A 26295-nucleotide genomic window follows, 5' to 3' on the forward strand; every position below is an offset into this window, starting at 1 on the left:
CTCATTAATATAACATTTCATAATGGTGAGACAGTGATTAATTTTCAGTTGAAATGCTTGCCAAGAAGAAACAAAACAAAAAAAAGAAGAAGAAAATAGGTTTGAATGCTAAGTAATGACATTTTCATATCACGAAGTACATTTACATTTCCAAATGAAAATGAAGGAAGATTTCCAGGAATGCTGCAGTAGTGTTAGCTTGCTGAGGTTGCATGAGCTTCATTTTCAAAGAAATACAGAGTCCACTTACCAAAAATACAAACTGAATATGTAATACACCAAAGGAAAGCTGAGAGGATTTCATCAAAGAAGTAAAATTTATTTAAAACATTTTTACAGAAAATATTTTTAAATTCTTGATCAGCTACCTCACCTAGATGTTTTGTGACACACTCTATCTATGCAGTATCAACATACATATGCAATGAGTGTCTTGATTGATGTTTCATGTTGATACATTTCCTGTGTATGATTCCAGACACGAAATAATTCAGTCCTGAGCATCTCCATCTGCTGACAAGATTTTCAAACCAAAGAAATCTTTTCCCAGCCACTGCGATCAAGCTTTGCAGAACAAAATTTGTACTTGAATACCCAAAACTTGAGCTTCAGCTCTACAGCACAATCCAAAGTCCAGCAAGGACTCTTACGTAGAGATAGGTGGATCAGTCTCTCAGATAAAAGTTTTAGCAGCACTTCTGCCTTGACTGAATACTTTTGCAGGAGTAAATCCAATGAAACATGAGTACATTACTCATACAGACAGAGTCTTACAAGGAGGTCATACACATTTTTACAGGGAAATCAAATAGAATTTTAGAGATGAATGCATTTCAAATTCTGCATGAGAAAAAAGAGAACAGTGACCTTTACGTTTTTACTCTGCTAATGATCATCGTAGACAAAGTATGGCTTAAGCCATTAAGTCTGTGGTGTCCACATGCTTTCATTTTCCAATCTAATCCTTAGAATGAAACATTGGTAAGTGACCTGTATTCATCTCTTCAGCTGAGCAGTTCAGACACGATGCAAGCCACGTCCTGCAGCATTTTTTCACACCTGCTGGGTTTGATATTTGCAAATTTGGAGTACTGAACTCAGAGCTACTTCTATTGGTAGTGTTGCGCAAACTAAACAAAGCTAAAGACTGTAAGAGCACTTCTCTGGCTTTTGATGTTTCTATGTTCTGCTCCTGGGATATCTGAGAGCTTATCTGATCCACATTACTTCTTACTAAGCTGCAAGTGAGGAGGTTTCTTACAGAACCACACCTGGTCAAGATTTCTTCAAAAAGCTGCTTATAGAGCTCCGCCACTTTTGCTTCCATATAGTCGTTGAGCTGAGAGTTTGAAAGAGGCTCCTCATAGAACATCATGCTCATTTCTCCAGCTTCGTCTCCAGACAGGAAATTTACACCTGGCTTTTCAGGATGCTCACACAGGGGAGACTGACCAAGAGGAATATCTACAGACAGTATAACGGGGCCGTCAGAAAGGTCATCACACACATGGTCCAAAACACAACCTGAATCACAGGTATGGTCTCCCACGTGGTCTCCCCCAATATGTAAGTCAGGGTAGTTCTGATAAAAGCTGTTGCAAGACCAGGATCGACACAAATCCGCCTGTTCATTACTTTGTTCTCTTTCGGGGACACACAAAGCTCGTGACACGGTTCTCCCAACTGCTGCCGTCTGATTCTTTGCAGGATCTGCTGCAGATCTCTGTTGAAGACCATTCTTGTTTTCCATTTTGTTACTTTCAGCAGAGATCTTGTCCAGATTCTCAAGTCCATCATCAGATCCTTTAATTTTTGGGTTGTCTACAAGTTTCTCTCTCCAGATTCCCTCTTTATCCTTTCTGGCTGCATGAGATTTGTGAGGCTTATCTTGATGACAGATATCTTTATATATGAGCCTAGTTAAGATGCCTTCTGCCAACATGATGACAAGTGTGAGTAACAGTCTAATCACCAGAACTCCATGTAGTTCTATGAGTGAAAGAAAGATGAGAAAAGTACTTGAAGCTCATTTGGAAAATATTAATTACAATATAAAATGAACAATGTATATTTTATAAAGTCAGATTGTGATTTTGCTTTTTCTCTAGAATATTTATTTTAATAAAAAGCAAACTGTTTTTCTAAGGATCTAATCTATACTCAGGTGGGGAGATATAGGAAGGGCATTCGCTAGGTTGTTCACCTCTAGTAACACACTTCTGTACCTAGGTATCTCTTCTGCATTGTGGCTAGCTGAGAGAGATGATACTCACGAGTTGTTAGTGGGTAAGGATTCACATAAATACCTGCAAAGCGATTTCATTTGATGGCTACATCATTATCATCAGTTACAAAACAACTTTTTCCATTGGAAGACAATTTCTATGCGCTCAAGAGCTGACACTGGAAGGAAATAAAAATCCAAGTCGGGCTTAAAGGTTTTACAGATTTACAAAATGCACAGAAATAATCAAGTTAGCTGATAGGTCTCAGAAAAAATCGGGTACATTTTATGATTATTTATCATTGCTTTTCAATTCACCTACTGTTGACAACATTTTCTTAAGCTCTTAAGGGACTTAGGAAACTTAAGTATTGTTTTCAAGAGACAAGGGCACTCAGCAATCTAAAGCTTGTTGAACATCAATGGTTGCAAATGTTGCTGTATTGCTTTGAAAATGCTTACAGTGCTAATATAAAAGCTAAAATGTGGTCATTGTAGAAAAATTACATTCTCTTTTAAATAAATAGTGCCTGCATTCTGGAACAAACCATAGTGGGGGGGGGGGGGGGGGGGGGCAGAGGAGGGTGAATGAAAATATAAGAGTACAACAAGCTCAGACTTACCAATTCCAGCAGAGTTAGAAAGCTGGATTGTAACATAGCCAGTAAGTCCCCGACTACAGCTGCTCTAAGGGAACAGTCTCCCATACTTTTTCTTCACTGCTGTCTGAGCAATAACTGGAATACATGTGATTCAGTTCCCCATTTTGTTTTCCTATAAAACAGAAGCGATCCCACTGGAAAAAGTGTGCAGTCTTTGAGTAAGGAATGGCAGCAAATCTGAAAGAGGACGTTACAAACATGAACTGAGATGTTTCTGACTGAGGTACAGTGCTGACCAGATAGGAAGTACCAAAATGCGCCACTTAAAATCAACAAGGATTACTAAAAGCTCAGTCTGTATGTCACCAGGCTGTTCAAAAACGAAACTGAATTCCAAGGACCACTTCTGTGTAAGTTTAGTTATTTATACCATTTCTTTTTTTGGAACAAACAGCTAAATTTACAGCCTTGCAGACTCTTCCTGGTGGAAAGAAATTGACAACTTTGTGAAGCAACTTCAACAAAACACCAAAACAAGGGAGAGGGGGAGAGAAAGAATTGAAGTTAGCTAAATTAGTCAGGAGTGATTAAAATAAGTCATCCTTCATTTCAGTTCTACCCTGGGGCTGGAAATCTGTATCTTTACCCATCAGATCACCTTACATTAGAAAAACCTTGTATTTGCAAACACAAAATAAGAACAAGACAGAACAAAAGCTGCTTTGGAAGTTGAATGCAGATTGCAGTCAGGAGAATCAGAGTCAACAAGATGAGCGTGTCATAATCCCAAGGCTAGATCTGAACTACAATGATTACAGGAAGATGAAATTTTGTCTCATTCACACATGGAAAAATAAGATTACACAATTACAACATTACAAGGGCTGCTCTGAAAGTAGTGCTTACTAAGCTTTGATGTCAGCCCACAGTGTCACAGGCAGATGCTGGTGGGACGGCAGTGGGGGCTGAGCCTTCCTTCCAATATCCCATGAGATTCTGTTGCCGCGTGACAGACAGCAGCAGAGGGGCAGACTGACAGAACGGCGTCTGACATGGAAGGGCATTTGAAGCCAAGGGGTGGAATTTAATTCCTCCATGCAGCAAATGGCACCTACTGACATTCATTGACACCCAATGAACATTCCTGGATTCCAACAGCGGATGTGGCCCAGCGAGGCAGCAGGTGCTACATTTCAGCAGCAGTGACAGCAGCACTGGCTCACCTCCATTGGTGCAATTTGTACGAGCATGGCACGCAGGCTCTTGTTCATTACAGGTGAAAATACACAGCTGATGGTGGTGACTGTGTTGAAAAACAGCGTTTTGTAGCCGAGAATTTGCTCTACCAGTGTCACTGTGCTCTTTGCATCTGTTGTAGTTTCCATGGAAATAAATTGAGGGCATTGCTTTCAGAGCAACCTGCCTACATAAACAATAACCATAGCAGCAGGTAAACAAAGCCCTTAATTTCAGGTCAAAACGCACACCTTCTGTGCATACAAACATGAAGTAGGAGTTGATACATATTTTTTTTTTCCAGGCACAGCCACTTCAACCGCTCATTTCCCTTGGAACCAGCAGTGCCTCCTTCCAGCAGCCCCACTGCCTGCCCATTTCCAAGCTCCTTTCTGCACATCTCCACATACCCCGAACGCGGTTTTTCGCTCCAGCTCCCTGCCGCCGCACGCCCTGCCTGCCCGCTCCCTGCGTCTTCCATCTCCTGTCACAGCACACAGCTGCAAACAAGCGGCTAAGTACGCTCTTTTTTTTTCTTACTAGGAAGTATTAATATCTCACAGGCCGCGCTGCTCCTCCCAGCCCGGACGCAGAGCGGCGGTGCCACGCCTGGGGCGCCGCTTTGTCCCCAGCGCGGCCGCCGCGCTGCAGCCAGGGGGCGCTGCTGCTGTGCGCTGGTGAACTCGGGACAGAAGCTCCCTCACCCGGGGCACGCGCCTCTGGGGCCGGATTGCAACGCGCGGAGGCGCGAAGAAGGACGGCACTGAGAGCCGTAACGACCAGAACCACCCGACCGCGGCACCCCTCAAACGCACCGCCGCCATTCCCCTCCTCGCCGGCAGCCTGAAAGAGGCGGAAGGCGGGGCGGAGAGCCGATTGACAAAGGCGACGTCCATTCGGAATGCCGGGGCGGGCCCGCCACGTTCGCTGAGTGGCGGCTGGTCTCCGTGGCAACGGCACGAAGCGACCGCTGGGAGGAACGGGGCGGCGCTGCCGTCGGCGCCGCCATTCCGCTGTGAGCGGCGCGCCGGCGGCGCGGGAAGGTGGGCATGGGATTGGGACCGCGAGTGAGGCGCGTAGTGCAGCTCGTGGTACCGAATGGTAGCGTCAGAGCACAGCATCTTCCATGCGATGCGGGTCGAGAATAGCGAGAAACGGGTAAAAGCCCACGTTAATCCGTAGGAACTGCACTGATTGCAGTTGTAACCTGAAACAGCAAGTTGGGGAAACACTGTGTGCGCACACAGGGTTTGTTTCCCCGACAGAAGTGTAACTGTGTTACCGGCACTGGTTTTCTCCTAGAACCAAAGCGTAGCGTCATACCACCGCTGGGAAGAACCCCTTGCAATCGGCACAAAGCTAATGAATTACACATCTCAAAAAAGCCACTGGGAATGTTTGGCAAGCTTTACAGGCACGGGGTGAAGTTGATTGCCCGGCCTGCTTTCAATTGGGAACTGCCTTAGGCAAAGAGTGGGAAACATTTCACTTCATGTAGGTGCATCCCAAGTAATTAAAACCCATTAGCTGCAAAGGGTGAGAGATCCAGCAGATTCAACATGCAGCAGCAATGGATATGTGACTTTGTGTTGTTTAGATGCTGCACTTCAAAATCTTGCATTTTCATTTGGAAACTCCGCTTCTTTAACCTTACAGTTCACTTCAAACCATAAATAAAGCATGCAAAAAAGTCAATAGTGTGAGAAAGCATTCTAAAACGGTTTTATTGGAATGATACAGGAATGGTTAGTAATACAGGTTAAGTCCTGATTGCCTGCCATCTACAAAGGAAAACAAAATGAGAAACGAACAAATTCAGTTCTTGTGTCCATCATTAACTCAGGTATGTGAACTAGAAAAGTAGCATAGAGGCAACACGTTGCTAGCACTGCCAAATTCAAACAAGATGTCTGCATCAACATTGTCACACAGTCCCACAACAAAGATATTTTAGGTATTTTTCACTTTGTGTTGCTGCCTTGTTCCCCGGACAAAGAAGTAATTCAGTCTGTCTCAACAGAGCTTTCTTAGGAATGCTGATACAGTTTGAATGCTACCATATGGCAAGGATGGGGGACCAGACCAGGAGAGTGAGTTCGCTTTCTTAACCTGGTAATTCTCTCGACCATCAGAAACAGACTGACCTCATTTCAGAACGTTCTGGGTCACTGAACTGACAGAATTCAGCAGTGACTTTCAATTACAGCTTCTTCCAAATAATGACTGTAATTCACAAAACTTACTTTCCTTACACAGGAAACACAGGAAATCGGAATGAGGATACTGACTTGCGTGTCAAATTCCACTTTCTTCGCAAGGCTTCTCTTAGTATTCTGAAATACTTTCTCAAAAACTTGGCCTTCAGTTTAGACATAGAAAAAGATTACACAAATATGAAGAAAGAAAAATCACCTCCATTTTGAAAGATGAAATTACAGTGAACAAGAATAAGACACTAAACTTACAACAGTACTTCCACACTCAAAAGATCTTAAAAATAAATTTCACAGAAATTCAGTAATTACTGATAAAGCTTGTTAATAAAAAAAAAGCACAAATGCGTGTGTAAATTTTGAAGGTAAAGCAACATTAATCTACCTGTGTGTAATTTGACAGCGTGCTTGCATTTTTAAGCGCAAGCTTTAAGCCAACTTGCTGGCTCCCAAATCAGAAAAGATGAGGGGTGAAATAAATGTGTATGTGCCTAACTTGGCTCCATGCTAGGTCCTGCACCCTCTGGCATCTCTGGAAGTTTCAACATGAACTCTGCAGAAGCAGAGCTGCTCTCCAAACACAGCAAGTAGCTGCATTTCTGTTTTAACAGATGTTGACAAAATCATTGGTTTCAGTGAATGAACAAAAGCCCCAAAGAGACGTCAGGGAGGGAAGTATTTAATTACTGCACTTTAAACCGTCTTTGTAAGCCGGAGTTGTTACTTCTATCCTGTTCCTAATTGGAGACTTTAAAACTATGAACTGTAAACCATTTTGTCAGGTCTCTGAAAAGCTCTGCATACATTTCAAAGCATAAATGGGAAATAACCGCATCGCATGATACACCGCAGCCTTTCGCTGAACTGTACCACCTGTTTCTTCATAAAGCAAAGAAACTCAAAATATGTGTATGCAGAGCTATTAGAATGATCCTCTGACTATAGCAAGGACTAATTACCTTTCTGTATTTTGATGCTTTGAGGGGATAAGTACATTATGTGGTGCATAATGCATTTTAAATTACTCACACATTTTTAAAACCTGCTTCTTATCCTTCAGGGCACTTGTAATTATCTGCATTTTTGCAGAACATGGCCAAGAAATTCAGGCTATCTCATGAGCACTGGGAGAACAGACAGGTTAATATTGCACGTGGTAAATTCACCAATACAAGACACTTTAATGGGTTCACAATTCCTGTAATAGCTTGATGATATGGCAATAGCAATGGAAATAAGCTTTTAAACCTTAAAAAAATCTTGGATAATTGCAATAATTCTTGCTATTCCAACATTTAACTTTACTCATTTGAAAAAATACTATATGAATCTAATGACTACTTGAACATGCATTAAGATGCCTAACACTATAAGCAGTGTGAACTGGTATTTTTGTAGAGAAATACATTAAAGGCGTTCACCCTTACACAGGTAAGGAAATGCCACTTCTGGCCATTTTGGCTTAATTGCAACATTGCCTGGGAATCAGCATGTATTTCTTTGAAGTGCACTGAATCTCGCGCATAAACGTGTAACCAAGTCATGCTTAGGCAGCTGTGTGATGAACTTGCCAACGAAAAGGCTGTCCAGCGCCCACATCTCTTTTTCTTTGTCAAAAGAGCCCTCACAAATCACTTAAATGAGAAACACGACTTTTTTTTTTTGTCATCTGTACAGTGTGTTACAAATCTTAAATATCCATTCTACAAAAGAACATAACTTTCAACAGAGACTACAATGGTTATAATACACACCACCACCTACAATTTCATCTGAAACCAGAATTTAAAGACACTGAAAAGCTGTGTATTTCTGTAATGTTTTTGAGGCAACACAGGCACTAAAGCTGTATCTGACAAGGTTTTAGATAGTTGCTTTTTTTCCCCTATATTTTAAATAGTTGGATTCCTGGGTATAACCACATCTGTATTAAGATAGCTTCTTGAAGTTTACACAAAATGGACAAATTGCCAAGACAATTTAAACTATGTGAAAGCCATTCGTGTCCAATTGCTTCAGTTTCCTATGCTTATAACTTCGTAATAGTACACCCATGCTTTCTACCTTTATGTTCACATTTTCATCCTGTGTTCAAATTTGTGTTATGTATGGTGAATGCTGCAAGCACCAATCAATTGTTAGAAATCACATCTATATTTCTTGAAGCAGAGACAGTTTTACTATTTTATAAAAAGCTGTGGAAATTCCCTTTACAGAACATTAAGGCAGTTGAAATTCACGCTTGTTGCTTTGCCAGTGCTTCAGCTTCCTGAAACAGCAGAACAGAAATACATGTATTAGTACATTATGAAAGATAGCAATGTACACATACCTATGTTAGGCAGCAACATATGTCATTAAAAAATGCAGTTGTCTGTGATTAAGAACTGAACAGCACTGAACCCAACTCAAAGGATCTCTACTGCCCACAGTTACATGAAGTCACATAAGGCACTGCCTTCACCCCCAGTTCTGACCTAGCTCAGGCAGGACTCATAAAAAAATGTCCGCATTGTTCCCATTCCTCACCTTTCTGCTATGCATGCACAGACAACTTCAGTTGTGAAAGTTTAAACAGAATAAGAACAGATATAATGAGTTGTCCCTTGTTTATTGTTAGGACACAAGAACTCAGATCAGAGATTATTTGAAAAACTACAGACAAATGACAATATCATATATATTAATATATATAACGTATTCATTAAAAACTTTACATTGAATAAAGGGAAAAAAAGGGGGGAAAAAAAAAGCCTTGAAGAGACATAATTTGCTTTTCTAATTAAACACTACCAAACAACCAGAAACCACCATTTAGTTTTTGCCCTCCACAGCAGCCTGAGAAGTCAAAGAGAAGGAGACCTGCAGGTGAACTCCAACCCAGGGCTGGCAGTGGGCCTTGTCCTGGCACCAGGACTGCTGGCACTCAGTGCCACATCCACATGTGTCTTGAACACTTCCAGGAACTGTGACTCCCCCACCTCCCTGGGCAGCCCATTCCAGTGCCTCACCACTCTTTCAGAGAAGAAATTTTTCCTAATATCCAACCTGAACCTCCTCATTGCAACTTGAGGCCACCAGTGCTTGTAGTATCACTGTTACCTGGGAAGATGATCAAGGAGCAGCTGAAGCAGTTCAGCAGGCATACCAGTTCATCTCTAACATGTACTGGTACACACCAGGAGGATCATTAAAAAATGGTAGCCTACATTTTTCACTCTTTGTTTTTTTGTGCAGTCACCACAGAAGTGAGAGAATGACATTATAGAAGAAATGCAAAAGGATTTTTTTCCTGAAAGTGGTTTCTGCCTGCGTACTTCTGAGTGAAGATGAATTGCATTACCTGCTAGCAGCAACGTGGCCTACAGAACGATGAACAGAGTCATCGTGCTCTCACTTCAGGGCGGAGTGTGCCGTTCGTTTTAAAGGACATCTGCTAAACATAGCTTTTATGTAATTGAGTTGTTTGCTTTGGTGACTGCACAAAAATTCCAGAAGATAACAGTCTCAACAGTATCATTAAAATGAGACAGTATGATAAACAAGTAAATAAATAAAAGGAGGAAGGACTGTGAAAGGACTTTCTCAGAAGCCTGTAAGACTCATCAGAGAGGGGATGTGGGCAGTGACCCCAGCCTGCAGGACAGCCGTCCCACACTTATCTCCATTATCACTCAGGGGTTGTGCTGGCTCTGCTGGCACACTGCCACACACATCTTAGCTTGCTGCTGCCTGCCTGAGGCCGTGGGAACGGCCCCACACTGTATGCCAGCTCTGCTCCCCTGCTCTGCTCCCTGCACAAACACCATGGAGCAGAGCGGAGCGTGATGTTAGCGAGCCATGGCACTCGTAGAAGGGCAGCCCATCAGTTTGCAGCACAAAAAGCAGGTGAAAAAACAGGGAAGATTAGAAAGGACAACAAAACCTGGGGGAAAAAAAAGGATGGTGTAAATTGCCTGGAAGACATGCAGCTCTTTGAATGGAAACAAGAGGAGAAGGATCTCTTGGCTTTCTAACAGCTCCATTAGGCAGTTGCTGGCAGTACAGAAGTGACACCTAGCCTTTTTTTTTTTAGGCAGTGCTAAGCTGGAGGAGACTCTGGGCATTTCTCTCATCTCCAGGAACAAACACCAGGGCTCAGCAAACGGTTACTTGCATCTCCTATGCTCACTTCTGAGCTTCTGTTAATTTTGTTTAGCATTAATGTTGGAACTTTGTATTCAAACACCTTTCCAAATCTCTCTTAACGACATGTAGTGGAGGTTTGCTGCCAAGACCTTCTCTTGCTGGTACACAGGTTGATCCCAGACTCCTTTCACTTTATCTAGCAACACAAGGTCATTAACTACAGTATTACAGCCATCCTGTAAATACCAACTGCAGCATCAACAAATCAGTTCCTCCTTCATGGCACAGGCAATCAGCTTGATTTGACATAATGTAATTTCAAGACGGATACCAAAAGTCAGAGCAACTGCATGAAGCACGGGGTACAAACTCACTTATGCAAAGGTTATCTTCATTAGCTCATACTGCAAGCTGTAGCAAATAATATGAGAATCCAGCAGTGTACAACTGCATTAATGTTCCTCTTGTTTAAAACTCATCTTTTCCCCCTAGGACAAATCTGAGCAACTAACAGCCACACAGACTGTTTCTGCCAAAACAGCAATCTAGCAGGTTAGGTAAGCAGCAGCATCTGTAACTGCTGTGGAGACAGGTGACCTGATTTGTTATGGCACCAGCTGCATTTCCCAGACCTCAGAGGTAAGAGGAAATGCAAAGGCTTTCCTGCACGCCTTCCCTCTCCTTGGTTCTGTCCTGCTCACTCTTTTGTGCAACATTGTGCAGACGTTCTGAGAAATAAACAGGATCTAAACACACACTGCACTGTGTGAGCTGGCCTCCTGAAGCCAGCAATGCATCGTGCTGGGGCACGTATCACAGGGTTTGCTCTGTGAAACTCCATAAGAGGCAGAGCTTTTTCCTCACTACACTGCTCATTAGTGGAATTAACCCTAGAAATTAGTTTGGTGCCCAAAACTGTCTCAGTCTGACCCGCAAGTTCTAACGCTTAATACTAACTGATCATCATCCTCTTTTAAAATTAGGTCTCTGAGTGATGCACACAGTGTGACCTTCAACTCTTACATGAATAAAGTTGAAAGGAAACGGCGTGTTTATCCGTTGGAACAAGAAAGCTGGAAGTGACCTGGAGGATCCTGCTGCCCTCCAATGAAACGTAAAAAGCAGGCTTGTCCCATCCTATCTAAATCAAAAGGAGAATTCCAGCCCATTGAGTCGGCAAAGCAGCAATCCAGTTTGTAATTGGCAAGGAAAACAAGGCTTCGGATTACAAGCTGGAGATAAAACTGCTCTGCAATAAGAGCACATTATTTCAAAAACGGTGATTCTGGTTTCATTGTATTTCCTAGAACAAAACAAAGCTTTATGACTTCAGTACATTAAGGCTACATGATTTAAGTATTTATTTGTTTTACACTGAATTGAAATAATTCTTTTCAGGTGTGTGTGGCAGTATCTTTTCATCCAGATTGCATATGCATTCCTCAGTGCAAATACTAGCTGATCTTTCACTTTTTCCCCAGAGTGTGCAATTTGGAAAAAAGTCCCAAGGTAAGAGACAAATATACTAGTGAAAAACTCTACCAAGCTTTTTTTGTTTTGTTTTTCTTTAACCAACAAAAGCATTTCCATTAAGTTGGAAAAAAGCAGGGTGGCTCCACACTGAGGATACCAAAAGGACATCAGTACTGAACACAGATTTTCTGGTAAAAAGAGTGGAAGGAAGGTACTTCCAGGGAACACAGCACTCTCCAAATAAAGCAGCACATACTGTGTTGCTGTGATGTTAAAGTCTGAAAGCCAGTCTGTGGACACAGTGAATATCAGTCCAGTATGTAGATTCACTGTGACACCCTCAGAACACGTAAAATATCCTGCCATGAGCAGAAAAGAACAAGGTATAAAGTATAGGTTGTGGTAAATGCACACACCTACCTTTGAACCAGGTGGCGCAGTCAAGCCTAAAAATGCATATACTGCATTGTTCTCTCGAGCTTCGAAGAAAGCTTCATAATCCTTCATGATGGGATTCAGGGGAAAACAAAACAAAGTAATTAATACTTTTCAGAAATAATCAGAGCTCAATTTGGGGTGTTACCCAACCCACACTGAGCAAATTGCTTCCTGCAGCCTAATGCAGACCTCAGCGTGTCATCTCCTGCTTTTATCACTGGCACTGATGCTGCAGGGTTTGTACTGTCTGAAAAGTGACAGACTGGGAATTTGGGGATCTGTAGTAACAGATGCTGCTGCAAGGTGCTTCAGCCTTTCCCAAAGGGACAACATCCATAGCTGCTGTCACAGGTCTGTCTCCCGGAGGACCAGGTGAGCTCACTCTTTGTTGGCATCAGAAGCACTGATACCCATAGTTGCCACTAATTACTCATCAGTAATGGGCAGCTATGGACATGAACTCTCATACCTGTCAAAAGTTAAATTTAAACCTGTAAATTAAGACTTCACCTTTTCTCCCCACATTTTGCCTTTAGTGATTAGCCTACACAAAGAAATGAAGTCAGGTGAGACTAATGTAAAACCAACCTACTTCAGTGCAGGCAGATGTTGCTTCAGCACAAGCCCTGTTAGTGCATGAGCCTAGTAAAAAAAATGCACATCTCAGCCCTGTACTGTTTGGCACTGTATTAAGCAGTGCATTTCAGTTGCTCTAAATATGCACACAACCACTTCCCAAGAAAATTAAAGTTAAAATGAAGCAATAAAAAAGTACCCATGCTTCCTTCTTTGCCTTTTTTCCTATTTGAGATAGAATACAATTCTGTGCGGATTACAAACAACACAGCTTAGTTGTCTGCTAGGTGAGGAAATGGCAAGCAAAAACCCCACACTGTGGCTCAGCCAAGAGCTGTTGCCAAACACCAGCCAAAGGAACCCAGAATGTTTGTGCAAGCTCACTGCTGTCCGAGTTACCAAACACTTCCCTGATTTCCAAATGCAGCACGTCTGACCTGTGCCTTGCCTTTTCTCCCTTTCTAACAGAAACAACAGTACTGACTCTCTCCAGCTTTACTGGGGAATGTTTTGCTGCAGGAGTCCTGGCAGGGAACTCCACAGAGTGTCAGCAGCTCAAAGCAGGCTCAGTCATGGGCTGAAGCCAGTCAGAGAGCTGCCATTAAGGGCACAAGGCTCTGCACGCCTGCAGAAACAGCAAATGCTGTAGGACCTGCAGTGTGCTCAGAGCTGGGGTGCTTCTCACCAAAGGCTGTTGCAGCTGGAACAGAGGGAGTACAGGGGACAGAGGGTCTGAAAAGCCTGGTGATCACAGAATCACAGAATTGTAGGGGTTGGAAGGGACCTCCAGAGATCGTCGAGTCCAACCCCCATCAGGGATGTCAAGTTACTGCTTGATTTGTACACACAGCACTCAGGTGTTAGTTTGATAAAAATGTGTACGAGTATGTTAAATCCTCCTGAGGCCCTTCTGCTGACAGCACTAGCTGTGTGTTGGAGCTGCTTGATAACAAAGCAGCTATTTATCTTGCCTGTGCATAGTTCAGCAGGCTGCTTTGGAGCATCCACTAGGAAAGGAATGCCCGTGCCTAAGGAGCAGGATTTGTGCTAGCCTGGTGATAGACAGCACCTACAATTACAGCCTCCCTGCCACAAATGGGCCAGTAAAACTCAGCTTGCTCATACTGCTGCCAGTTATGCTGCATCTGATGAAACAGGGAGAAGTTCATGCTTGAGGAGGATCAAACAAGGACAAAAAGGTGTGTGTACAGAATTAACTTCTGCCTTTCTGAGAGCAAAACTGTAACTCGAACCCAGCTACACAAATTCACTGAACTTCAAAAGTTCGAAGTGACATCAGCGAAAATTTTAGGAATGAAATAAACACATAGGCCTGAAGTACGTACACCTCTTTCCCCAAAATTACTGCAGAACTCTCATGGATTGCAGCTGGGGATACATGAGAAGCATCTCCTATACACAAACATCCAGATTTAGCTGTGCAAACTTTTCTTGTCCCATCCAACTGCATAGTAGTGTGCTGCTCTACTGCATACCTGCAGCAATGCAGCAGGAATTTGGCAACAAGGGCAACTGCACAGTCATCTGCTATCTAAAGCTCTGCATATCAAAGGAGAAATGTGATTCTGCTGCAACTGGACTTCCTACTGGTACAGAATTATTTTTTTAAAATATAGATAATTGAGATTTTCAGCTCTTCATGACTAGTCCCTTCTCAGCTTTTGGTTGCAGACAACTATCAACCATTATGTTTGTCACTCCAAACCAAACTCTTTCCATGTCAAAACCAGTCAGTAAAATTTTGAAAGCCGAGTGGTATGTTAACTCACTGGACGTTGTTTCAAGTTCTGCTTTTATTACAAGCAAGAAAAAATGGTGGTGCACTGTGGCATCATTTCTTCCAGTGGCCACAGGATTGTCTCTCAAAGGTTCAACACTGGCAGATGTGAATGACAGATGTTCCAGCACAGGACCAGGCAGCAAAATGACTTAGAAGTGAACACACAGCTGAAATCAATCCATACTGTGAGCTCTTTTCAGAAGATACTAGGTTTTAAAAATAAAATTAACAGTTAATCTAATAATCATTCAAGCATGTCCTGCTGTGTAGAAGTGCTGCAGGGCAGCATACTTTTGATCAAGCATTAAAATAATTACAAGGAGGTTTTTTATTCTCAGTGCGATTTTTAATCTTTTCAAGGCATTGGAGTAAGCAGACTGCAGCTGCATTCATTTTGCAAACAGCATAAAAAGTCATCCCAAGGATCACAGAACTCGTGTACTGACATGGGTCGCACCAGCCCAGAAGTCTTTTGGAGAGGAGCTGGAGCTATCTGAAATCTACATGCAAAACCCACATGGACAGCTCTCTGAACTTGCGACAGGTCGATGTATCACTACCAGACTTCTGCCAAGTGTTAGCTTGGTGGGAATTAGGGGTTGCTGATGACAACAGCAGGGCAAGAGCACGAGGAGGGGACCAGAGGCTGTTCCTTACCCCGAGGTAGCGGCTGTCATTGAAGAGCCGGGGTGGCAGCGGGTTCCCACTGGCTGGCCGCCTGTCTTCAGGAACGTTCTCCCGCATCCACTTCCGATTCTCCTCGTTGGCAGCAATATCCTTTTCCTCAAATTCTATTTTGTTGGCTTCCAGGAAGCCTAGAACATCTTGTTGTTGCTTTTTAATCTGTCACAAAGAAGGAAGGGAGAAAGAGAAAAATAAAACCAGTCAAGTGATTTCTGCTGCCGATTATGCAGGGTTCGATACAAGAACAAGGGAGTGCAAAACAGACTGAAAATGAAAACTGTACAGAAATTCTTAGCAAAAAAAAAAGTTTCTTTTCATCATTTCTCATCATCAGCAAAAAAATCAGAACAGGTTTCTTTACAAGGAATCCCTCAGCTTGGTTCCTGTATGACCAAACAGGCTGGAGTACAAAGGCTGCTTCTATACACACTGCCAATGCCAAGTGCTGCCAATGTTAAGTTTCCACCAAACCAAGGTGCAAGCAGTCCCTGTGCAGCGGCTGTGTTGGCTGAGCCTGGCAACTCGTGGAACACTGCACTACAGGAGCAGTGAAGTTTGCTGGTGGATATGCAAGGTGCAGCCTGCACCCTCCATGCCCCTAACCCACATATGGACTTACAGAGATCTCATCCCATCCTTATTAACAGAGATCCCACATGGATGCAGCAGAACTTCAGCAAAAAGCAGGATTTCTGCAGCAAAGACTATGCTGGCTATTTACAGGAAAAGTGGCTTTTATTACTGTCATACTTGAATAATTAACTTCCTGATGCAGAGATGTTCTGTTGTGCTCTGTTCTTCCTCTGCATGACTTTACCACCAAAAAGGAAATTATAACCATGCACATCCTGGCAAACAATGAAAAAATGAGGATTAATGGGAAATCTGTTCCCTTCACATTGCTCTCCCTTCACTGCAAACAGAGCTTTATCCCAGCGAGGCCCCTGGGCAGCACCCCACGCTGATGCTGTGCCACTGCCAGCTCTGGCCACCAGCTGCTCTGCATTCTGCATGTGGGAGATGGCTGCAGGGAGGGAGCAGCATGCAGGAGCAGAACCCTGCAACCCCAAAGACGACGTGCAGTGGCACTGCCTGGCATCCAGCACCCCTTTCTATGCAGAGTGATGATCCATCCTACAAGAGCCCACACGGCTCCTCCCAGAGGGGTCAGTGCACCTAATGTAAGTACAAACCCTCAAGCACCATAGCTGTGCATGCTAGCAAATCTTCATTGTGGCTAAAAATAAATAAAATGGACAAGTTAATACAGCCCCAAGGAGGTCATTCATGTTACAGGCGACACATAAGAACATTTCTCAGCACACTCAGATTTACTGGTAAGAGATTTCCTCATTTGCCTTTAATAACAAGAGTCATAGCGGGAGGGGGCCGTCAGGGAAAGTTTTCCTCCATCATGTTACAAAGGTCAAAGAAAAAAGAGCCAGCACTTCCTCCATAAACCCTTCCACAGGACTAGAATATGGGAAAGGTCTTTGTAATTGTAAACTGCTCTGCCAGTACTCAGTTTTTAAGGCCACATGCTGACCTGGGAATAAATGGAGGCGTTTTTCTCCCTAATTACATTTCAATTAACCATTTCCCACCAGTTGTGAGTTACAGTTCAAGCCAACTCTCATTACTCTCAGTTCCTTAACTTGTGAGCTATCCCCCTCTGCTCATCCCCCCAGCTTTGTGTGGCTCTGGCAGGCTCGGGGCTGTTTCCAGCCACAGGTAGCACAGCAGGGCTCAAGCTCAGAGCTCAGAAGACTGCAGGTGACCCTCCTTGCTGGTCTGAGAGCAGCTAGTGGAGCTGGCTGTGCTAAAAGCACTGTGCAGGAGGCAAGGGCAGCATTTTGGTCACTGCCCATCTATGGGCAAAGGACACAATTTTCCTTCCACAGCAGTGGGAATGCCCTGAAAAGAATGAACTAGTGCTGACGCACATGGAAACCCTCTTCTTTTGGCTGAGGAAATGAGTTAGAAGATTCACAGGACATCCCCCTCCTGGCTCCTCAGACAAGAGGAACACAGAGCATTGAATGCTCCAGAAACACAGCATCCACGGCTGCCAGAGTGCATTATTTACTGTGATTTTATTTAGAAAACCACCATTAATCTCAGGCACTGGAGAATCACTGGGAGGGAAGCGCCAGAAACAGAGCAGCAGGCGCCTGCCGCCGCTCCGGGGTGCTTTGTCTTACTCAGATGGGCACACACAGCACGGGGACAGAAGCCTGGGGATGGTTCCTGCTGCCCAAGTTTGGGAAGGAGCGCGGAGCTGTGGGAGCACAGGCACCTTCTTCAGCAGTTACAAGCCAGCCATGAACTATCAGCCTTTCAACAGAGAACACGCATAGAAATACATCATGAAAATGAGCAGCTTTGGACTATGATCAAGTACTGTCCCTCCTCAGGATGCTCACCAGAAGTGAGTGTTTTTGTGCTAGGGTCCAGTGTGCAGCAGCGGATGCTGTCAGTAACACAGAAGCCATGTCAGGCTGCTGGGAGTGGAGGTGGGTGATGCTGTCCAACAAATGGCAGTCCATCAAAAATGGAACTTCAACTCCAAAATGGGCAACACTTCCCACAAAATACTACAACACTTCGCTATCAAAATATTTTTGTTTCTTCCCATTTTTTCCTCACTCATATGCACACACACAGAAGATGTAACCAAACAATATAAAACAGGAAGGAGACAAGGAGACAGAGGACAAAGCTGGTTTAAGTCCTTAAGGAACCTGCAGCATTTCTGCTGCACTTCAAGCCAAACTGCATTTTCTCCCAGCTTCTCAACTCAGCTACCAAGCTGGTATCCAGCACTCACTCTCACCACGGCTGACCAAGACATGTATAGATTTGTGATTCGAGGCTATTTGGTTATTTTGACAAACACTTCCAAATATAGTAAAAATATGTTCACATTATTTTAGTTCACTTTCTAGGAAGTGATTTCACCTAAGACAATTTGTCCAGATCAGCAGACTTTTGACAGCACTGGGCTAAGATGCTAACAAGCTGCCCATATAAGTTCTTTGATGAAAGCAGTCACAATGCTTGCAACAGCAGAAGGAAAATGGAAGAATCTGACATAAAAGGTGACCAGGATTGCTGGAACTTTCTTTCTGCAGGTCCCACAGGAGCACAGGGCAATGCTTGGGGACCTCAGGCTCCAAACGCAAGGTGAACCAGCACCACCCTACCACAAGGAAACTTCTATTTGAAACACATTACTGAAAAGAGCTTCAAAGAAATGTCTTATTTGGTATACAGAAGCATACAAAACAGTCTTGTTTGCACTGCTGGCCAAGAAGGATTTTGCTTTTAAGTCTTGCTATTTCTTCAGTTTATAAATAAACTCCCTGCTGGACAATGGATGTGTTTTGGAAATCTATTTCTGGACCACAGGAACCCAAAGTAAGCTGACAGTCTGGGCGCTGCTGGGCCGGCCCCACGCCGACCTTCCCGCTGCTGCTGGCACCGCTCGGCTCTGCCGCTCTGGCACGAGGCGTTCCTGCTGCTTGGCGGGCATGGATCCCTGCTTCCATGCAGGGAAAACACACATAAATAGCTACATTTTTTTTTTTTTGCAAAGTTACTTCCATGTGGCTCTTATGCTGTTGTGAGGATTTAAAGGAATTTAAAAGCTTTCTTATGAAGTTCTCAGCCATGGTTCTATCATCAGTTCCAGCCCCTATCTGCACTGCCCCTCTCCACCTCTCAGCTGCTTCATTGTTTTATTTCATTTTCCAAACCAGCACCAGGACACCAGAGAGCAAAGACATTGCAGAAATAGAAACTAGATCTTGCACAATTCTCATTTTAGCTTAAAGATAAAAACCGCTTTAAAAGGTTTTTACTATTTTTGATTCCAGCCTTTGGGGTTCCGCCAGAATTTGAGATAAGAAAAAGCAGTCAAATCTTGGAAGGGTTTGCATTTCAAGGCACTGCTGGTTTTAAACAAGCTGCTTCATCACTGGGGGGCCACTCCTTGTATCATATAGCATATCTGTTTGTACCGTGAGGTGAAAAGTTCAATCCAACAAGTGACGTTCCTGTCTACAGTCATACTCAATCACAAGATCTTCAAACTGCCCATTCAAACTGGTGCATTTTGAAGATGAAATTCAAATTCAGCTGTGAACGGGAAAAGTACAACCATGAAAGTCTTCAGCAAACAGCAGACCTTTCCTCTACCTCAGCCAAGGAGACACCAGCCAGCAGAACAATCCTGCTTGGACTTCCAATTGCGCCTTCCCATACAACGCACCTGGCAGGAGCCAACCAGCAGGCAGCTCACCCAAGCATTTAAATACTGGGGATTCCTGGAGAGTTGCTTTCCACCCCAGACACTGCAGCAGGACTCCTTCCACAGACAGAATACTTCTGACAAGGCTCCTTCCTGGACTCCACGAGGTGCTGTTATACTGAAGGACCCAGGGATTTGTATAAAGCTTTCGTTGTTTGCTTTTCTTTATTCGCAGGAACAAGCCAGCTGTTCTTTCCCCTTATTAGCTGCAAATCAGAGGTGCTGCGATGGTGCTGCTGGCCACCACTGCCACCAGCTGTGGTGAGAGGATTGAGAACTGCAGGTCCCTACAGCCCAGTAGTACTTGATGAGAGCTCTGCAGGATGTCTCTGAAGAGTCTCCCAGTGGTTTGTCCCACTCTTTTACTTCTCTCTGCCTGGTAGAACATTCACCTATTTTTAGGTCTGCGCAATTATCATTACAGAACTCAAACCACTTCTTTACTCTAACTATTTTAAGCCACGCATGACACGAAGCAATGCCATCATTATCTTTTCCAATGCTCAGTTACTGGTCTGTAAGGAAGAAAACTGAGGACAAATACAGCAAAACCACTGTGAACTTACATGACCTAAACCAAACACAAGAGGCTGGAAAAGCTCATGCTGTACTTGCACTTCTTTTTTCTTTTTTTTTCTATTTTTCCCTGAAGTGAGGCAGCATCCAGATTGGCTCCATATGGACTGATTGTCTCATGCTGGGAAAGCCTAGGGCACATCAGCCCATGTCCTGCACAGCTGCTGCAGCAGAGCTGCCTTCATGTGGTTTGTCTCAGCAACTCAGAGCCTCCTGTATGGATGCTGCTCTCCCCACTGGCCACTTGCACACTATCCCAGAGCTTGGCTGCAGCTCATCTCTGAGCTCCTGCTTCTCACCCATGGCTCTGGAGGATGCTAGATAAAAGCAGGAAAAAGTCCAGGACTGAAAAGAGGCAAAACCACCACTCAGTGCAGGGCTGAGGGAAAAATCTGAGCTGGTGAAATGTTTTTGCAATCTAACTAAAGGTTGCATTGCATCTGGAAGCACACAGTCTGCTTGCAAAAGGGTGTGATCCAGGCATAAGGTACCATGCTACACAGCTGGTTAGCCTCCACAAGCCAAGAACGCAGCTTGAACAGGGAGTGAAGTCCTTGCTTTCCAAAGCAAGACAACATTCTCCAGAAACTATAGAAAACTATGTAAGGGGAAAAGCTGATTCATGAGAACAAAAATAAAAGCTTCTTTTATGGATTATGATGCCATTTTGATGCACTACCCCAATTGATTCAATACCCCAATGCCTAAAAATTTGCTAAATCCCACAACAACAAAACCCAAGCCAAAAGGCTGCAGTGCATCTGACAGCTTCATTCCTCTCAGCAGAGTAAGATACCAACACAAGCATCACCATGATGTGCCATGGTGTGTGCCATGGTGTCCTGGAGACTGGGATTCCCAATAGGGCCTAAGGCACCTTTCTGGATGCACTGGATTTTATTCATCCTTTTATGCAGAGTGCTGAGATCATGAAGCCCCCCACAGGAGTCTAGCTAGAGCACATTAAGCAGCCCTTAACTGTGCCATGGGCAGCTGGCAGAAGTGAAGCTGGAAGATGGGTGCTTTTCTCAGCATTGCATGGTATCAGCAATTAAAATATTTAGAACCAAAAGGCATCACTCCTTTCATTCGAATGCATGCAAGATTTGAGCTTTGCATCGCAGCAGGATTTCCAAGTGTTACCATTTTTGTATCAGATAGAAATCAGACAGTTCTACTATCACATTCTAATAACAAAGACCCTAAAATGCCATAAACACATCTGCATCACTTCAGAGAACTGCTTGGCTCCCTTCCTCCAGCCCACAGAAGATTCCTCCATCCATTACTTAGATGCAAGGACAAGTAGCATTTCCTTATTTATATCTCCTCAGCTGCTAGAAAGCAGCTGCAGAAGCACTGCCTAATGAAGCCCTGATTACTTTTTAATGTGTTTTAAGCTTACTTTCTATGAAGGCACCTTACAGATTAATATATTAGCACATCCTGCGTGAAATTCTGTTCTTAACAAATAATATTCAAGCACCTGGAGAGCAGGCAGAGAATTAATTTTTCCTTTTATACCTGCTTTTCAGAGGGCTGTTGTATTGCTTCTGGGTTTCTGACACACAGAATATCCCATCAACAGAAAGGCCTGAGCACAGTTTATAAAATACCATTTAATAAACTTCAGATTTTGCTCCAGGACATGAAAATGGACTGTCTGAGAGAAACCAACCCTTTTCCTCCTGAAGCCACCACATTCAGAAGGAAATCTTGCTTCTCCTTCTTGGATCCAAGGAAAAGAAGGATGACACTGAGCATACTACTTCTACTCTCCCCTCACTTGCCACCCCACAGGGTTTACTGGCCACTAGTCTCATGTTCTCTGTCCTGCCATGGCCCATCACTTGCTTTACATGCATCTATTCATCCTGTAAATTGTTTAAAGAGTCACAGTTGCCAAATGGGAGCAATGCAAAAGTCGGGATGACAAACGCTATTCCCCACAGCAGCCACAGCCTGTTAGAATACTACAAGAAAAGCATCACTTCAAGACTTTACCACAAATATGAAGTAGGTTATTGTGTTACATTTCTCTCATATGTCCCACATTTTTAATGGAAAATTTTTCCCTAGTTAAAGGCTGGTAACACACTCCAGAGGAAGGAGCTGGAAGCTTTTGTACAGCAGAATTAATTTACTGGTGTGATCAGAGATGCTCGCTCCATTTTCAGAAAAGGAGGAGGGATGCAGCAGATGCACTAACACAGCAGAGTGCTGGGAGTCTAGGTTTCTGCTATTAGAAGAGGCCCCAAACCCCAGTGCATGCATGCTGTTGTTAGAAAGCCTGTCAGCCTGAGAAGAGAAAAATGGTGACATGCAAATGAAGCTGAGTATTGCACAAGGCAGTTCTGATCTGGAAAGGCGTTAGACTTGCACTTCACTCAAAAAGGAGATCTGGAAAATGGGGGATGCCCCAGCATTGCTCGGTCCCCTTCTCAGCATGCTGTGCCCAGCGAGTTCTCCCTGCCCGTAATTTGTGCCAGAAGCACCAGCAGCACGGTGGGGATATCTGGTGATTGGATGCAGCTCTCTGTGCTTGCACCAGCACAGAGCAGAGAAGAAAATGAGCCGGGGGACATGGCAGCGTCCCACAGCAATATGCACATTGTACTGTGGCCTCAGGTCATCCCTATCTCAGGTCTTTGCTCTGTTTGGGGCAGATCTTCACATATCAGGAATTTTTTTTAATCATTTCTTTTGTGAGTAGACAGCTGAAGTAGGCCAAAATTAATATATCTTGCAAAGCCAAGCTGCCAGTGCTAAGCCTCCCCTTATCTCACTTTAGATGAGAATGTAAAGGAACATCGATGTGTTGCAGAGCCAGAGCCTCAACCTTGTGCACTGGCACCTTCCACAGATCACTGCAGCACCCAGAGTTGTCCTCTTCAAAACAGAAACACCACCATCACAATACAAAATAAATTGACCTTTGGCAATTTTCTAAGTCAATTTTGTGGCATTTGACTTTTATAAGACTGAAAACTGCTTGCCTGCTCCAAAACCAACAGAGAGACAGCTTCCTACAGTGGGAATACAGGCTCCATTATCTTGGTTATCCATTAATGCAGCATAAGCAGTGGCACAATGTGAACTCCTCATTTATTACATGCAGTTGTTTTGTGCTGCAGACTCGGAACTTGGCAGACTGTACTCTCCTGAACATCTATGTGCCCCTGGTAACAGCAACAAAGCTCCACATGGGGTTAAAGGAAAGAAAAACAGCTCTGCTCCTCCCAAAAAAGGGTATAAAATCAACCTAACTGCTGCACATCTCAATGCGTCAGAGCTGTGAGAATGCCAGGCAGAGCAGACAGATGCACTCAGTGCCCACTGCAGTGCTCTGCAGCCATCAGCAGGCTTCCAAGGCTGCCCAGGAGGAAGAAATGCCTGCTTAAAAAAAACTGAAGTGCCCCAGGATCTGGAACAAGCTCATGGTGCTTCAGCCAGAGCATCTCCAGCAGTCTCACTGATCTGACCAATTTATGGTTTGCAAGAAAGCAGAAGTCTAAAAACAAACCTGTTGTCACGGCTTCTGAATTTTCCCTCATTAATCACTGCTTTTGTTTGCAGTCAGATGTCTGGCACAACAGCACGGATCTGCAAGCCTTGAGAAACTGCGCGTGGCTTTCCCTCTTGGACATGGATGAAGCATTCCAGACAAATCGATGCAAATCCCACAGCTGGATTTGTGCTTGTCCAAGCCTCAGGGAGGCTGGAGGAGACCCAGGCCCCCCACATCTTTCTCCCAGTCCGTCCTCCAACCCTGGAAGCAATGGAGCACTTTATGCCCACCCTGCTCGCTTAGCCCAGGGTGCCAGGGCAGCCCTAAGAAGGTGAGCAGGCAGCCTGCAAGTCCTGTTCCTCCTGGCACAACTCCATGGGACACCACACACATCTCTGCAGCCTCAGCACCTGGCCTTAGCCTCTCTATGTTACCTGCAGCACAGCACGTTGTCAGGAAATAGGAAATTCCACAATAAGGAAAAGAGAAAAAACTCTTCAGGCTATGCTACCTCTGTCACGTGCTCCTCACGTAACTTTGAATGCAGCTTTTGTATCTCAAAGCTTCCTCTCCTAAGCAGACAATCAGCAATAATACTACTTTTTTTTTTTTTTTTTTTTTCCAAACCATTGCTCATTTCTTGTGAAAATGGGGTTAGGGTTAATTTTGTTTCTACAAAACAGTAGAATACTACTGGTTCTACAAGCAGTAGAATACTACCAAATACACCACAGCCCAGTCTCACCGACAGGCTGCATGCATCAACCATAATGCAATTTAGCACACACAAGACTTATCTCCAATGAGACAGTCAGGCTCAATATCACATGAGCTGCAGAAAACTCCCTGGAACATGACAAATAGCTAGGCTAGGTTCTGGAAAGTACTCAAAATAGCTGAGAAAAATGGGGGGAAAAGGCATTCTGGGTGCTATTGAAAACTGATTCTGCTCCAGGAACTTCAGAACTTCAGTCCTGCAGATTTGGATCTCACCATCACCCTCAGCTTTCAAGCTGGTTTGTTTGGTTTTTTTTTTCAGCCCATCTCCCCCTGAAAGCCAAAACAATCCTCCCTTATGTTTCTTTTCACAGAGGGCTCTAGGATAGGCTGTGGAAGCTAACTGAATGTTGGCAGCAGCCACAGTCTATGAATACTGGTGTCTGCAGCATCCCACCAGGTACAACAGCACAGGTCACGCGTCATTACGCTGCACATGTTGTGTCTGCGCAGTGCTGGGATTTGCTGGAGAAGCAGCCCAAGAAGACAAGCCTGAGGGCCAGCACCATAAACAGTAGAAGGGTGCAGTTCGGGCTGTTTATTGAAACAGCTGCTAATGTAATTATTTTTCTGAATCAGTGCATTTGTGCTGGTGATGAGGAGCCATCTATGGCAAACAGAAGAGTGAAGAAAAACATTTGACATTTCATTTGCCTGACTAGAGCAGAACTCTGGTTAGCAAATGAGTTAAGAGCACAGAGAAGCACTGCATGAGGCTCCTGTGGCTTGCAATAAAAGGAAGGTTTATTTCCTGTACAGTTTAGCACACAGGGAGACTAAATTAACTGACAAGACTAAAAGTTTACAGCATTAATTGCTGCTTCACTGCCTTTATACTGCCAGGTATTCATTATTTTTAAATAAAGCTTACTTTAAGAAGACATACAGCACGACCTTAGGGATCCCTACTCTAAATCCAGGTGCTTCTGTTCTGTATTACTTTCTGTCTGCAAAGAACTCATATACTAGAGGAACCATTGAGCATAGAAGTCTTTTGGATGACTGCTATCAAAATAGCTATATTAAAACAAATACATTCTTCCAAGACAAGCAAGCATTTTTTTGCCCTGAACTGAAATACCAAACTATCACAACACAAAGGAAGGAAGGATTAAGAGGAAACCTATGGATTAAAGAATAAGTTTTCCTCCTCTCTCCAGAAAGAGTCAGGCTACTCCAAAACAGAACTGCAGTTTGGTGCATTCACACCAAGGCGCCAAAAGGCAAAAGATCTGGCAAACAAATGCCTGTGTTGGTACCAGTGCTTTGCACTGCTAGTTTGCAGCTTGCTTTTGAGAGCGTATCGACCCACTGCCCACAATCCCTTCTTTATTCTAAAGCAGATTTGCTAACTTTTATATGTAACTTTAGAAACTGTCTTGAAGCACAGAGAGAGGGGGATAAACAGAAAGCTCACAAAGACTGGCTTTGCAGCTCCCAGTGCAGTGCAACACTCAGACAACTTCTGCTTCTATTACCTGCAGCTTTGCCATCCAGGGCACTGCTCAGGTAACATTCTCAAGTCTTCCTTTACAGGAATGCAAAAAACGGAGCATTTTTCAACAGCTATTGCTACCCACTGGCTAAGTACTGCACACTGATGGGGGGCGGCCACCTCCAGCCCACACCTAACACTGCCCATGCCGTGCAGCCATAGCCACCAGCACAGCCATGGCCACATCCCAGCCTGCCTGCCCTGGGGTTTTAGAGCCTTCCTGTCACTGCAGTATCAGCCTTTTTTATTTTTAAA

At 43.9% G+C, this 26295-nt stretch overlaps 2 protein-coding genes across 8 annotated transcripts in view; both read right to left on the minus strand.

The window, feature by feature from the left end:
* Window positions 1-298: 298 nt before the first annotated feature.
* Window positions 299-4912, minus strand: LOC122163683 (TLR adapter interacting with SLC15A4 on the lysosome-like). 7 transcript variants are annotated; one of them, XM_042825086.1, is made up of 4 exons: window positions 4878-4912; window positions 2848-3063; window positions 2307-2403; window positions 299-1989 (listed from the first exon to the last, which is right to left on the minus strand). In XM_042825086.1, the coding sequence occupies exon 4, from the start codon at window positions 1940-1942 to the stop codon at window positions 959-961; it is 984 nt and encodes a 327-aa protein (XP_042681020.1). In that variant the 5' UTR covers window positions 1943-1989; window positions 2307-2403; window positions 2848-3063; window positions 4878-4912; the 3' UTR covers window positions 299-958. The 7 variants fall into 7 exon arrangements, with proteins under 7 accessions (XP_042681020.1, XP_042681024.1, XP_042681023.1 ...); XM_042825090.1 differs by having other exon boundaries at window positions 2848-2998; window positions 4878-4902; XM_042825089.1 differs by lacking the exon at window positions 4878-4912 and adding an exon at window positions 4473-4626 and having other exon boundaries at window positions 2848-2998.
* Window positions 4913-5760: 848 nt separating this feature from the next.
* Window positions 5761-26295, minus strand: part of SH3BGRL (SH3 domain binding glutamate rich protein like) — a 30301-nt gene continuing 9766 nt past the window's right edge. The window contains exons 2-4 of the mRNA XM_042825107.1: window positions 15349-15534; window positions 12297-12377; window positions 5761-8544 (exon numbers count right to left, since the gene is read on the minus strand). Of these exons, the coding sequence (XP_042681041.1) occupies window positions 8512-8544; window positions 12297-12377; window positions 15349-15534 (300 nt within the window). The 3' untranslated portion in view covers window positions 5761-8511. The remainder of the gene's footprint in view (window positions 8545-12296; window positions 12378-15348; window positions 15535-26295) is intronic.

Source organism: Centrocercus urophasianus, unplaced genomic scaffold (assembly GCF_019232065.1).
Source record: "Centrocercus urophasianus isolate 14NV4802_14NV808 unplaced genomic scaffold, USGS_Curo_1.0 seq_24, whole genome shotgun sequence".
In the NCBI taxonomy this organism is placed as follows: domain Eukaryota; kingdom Metazoa; phylum Chordata; class Aves; order Galliformes; family Phasianidae; genus Centrocercus; species Centrocercus urophasianus.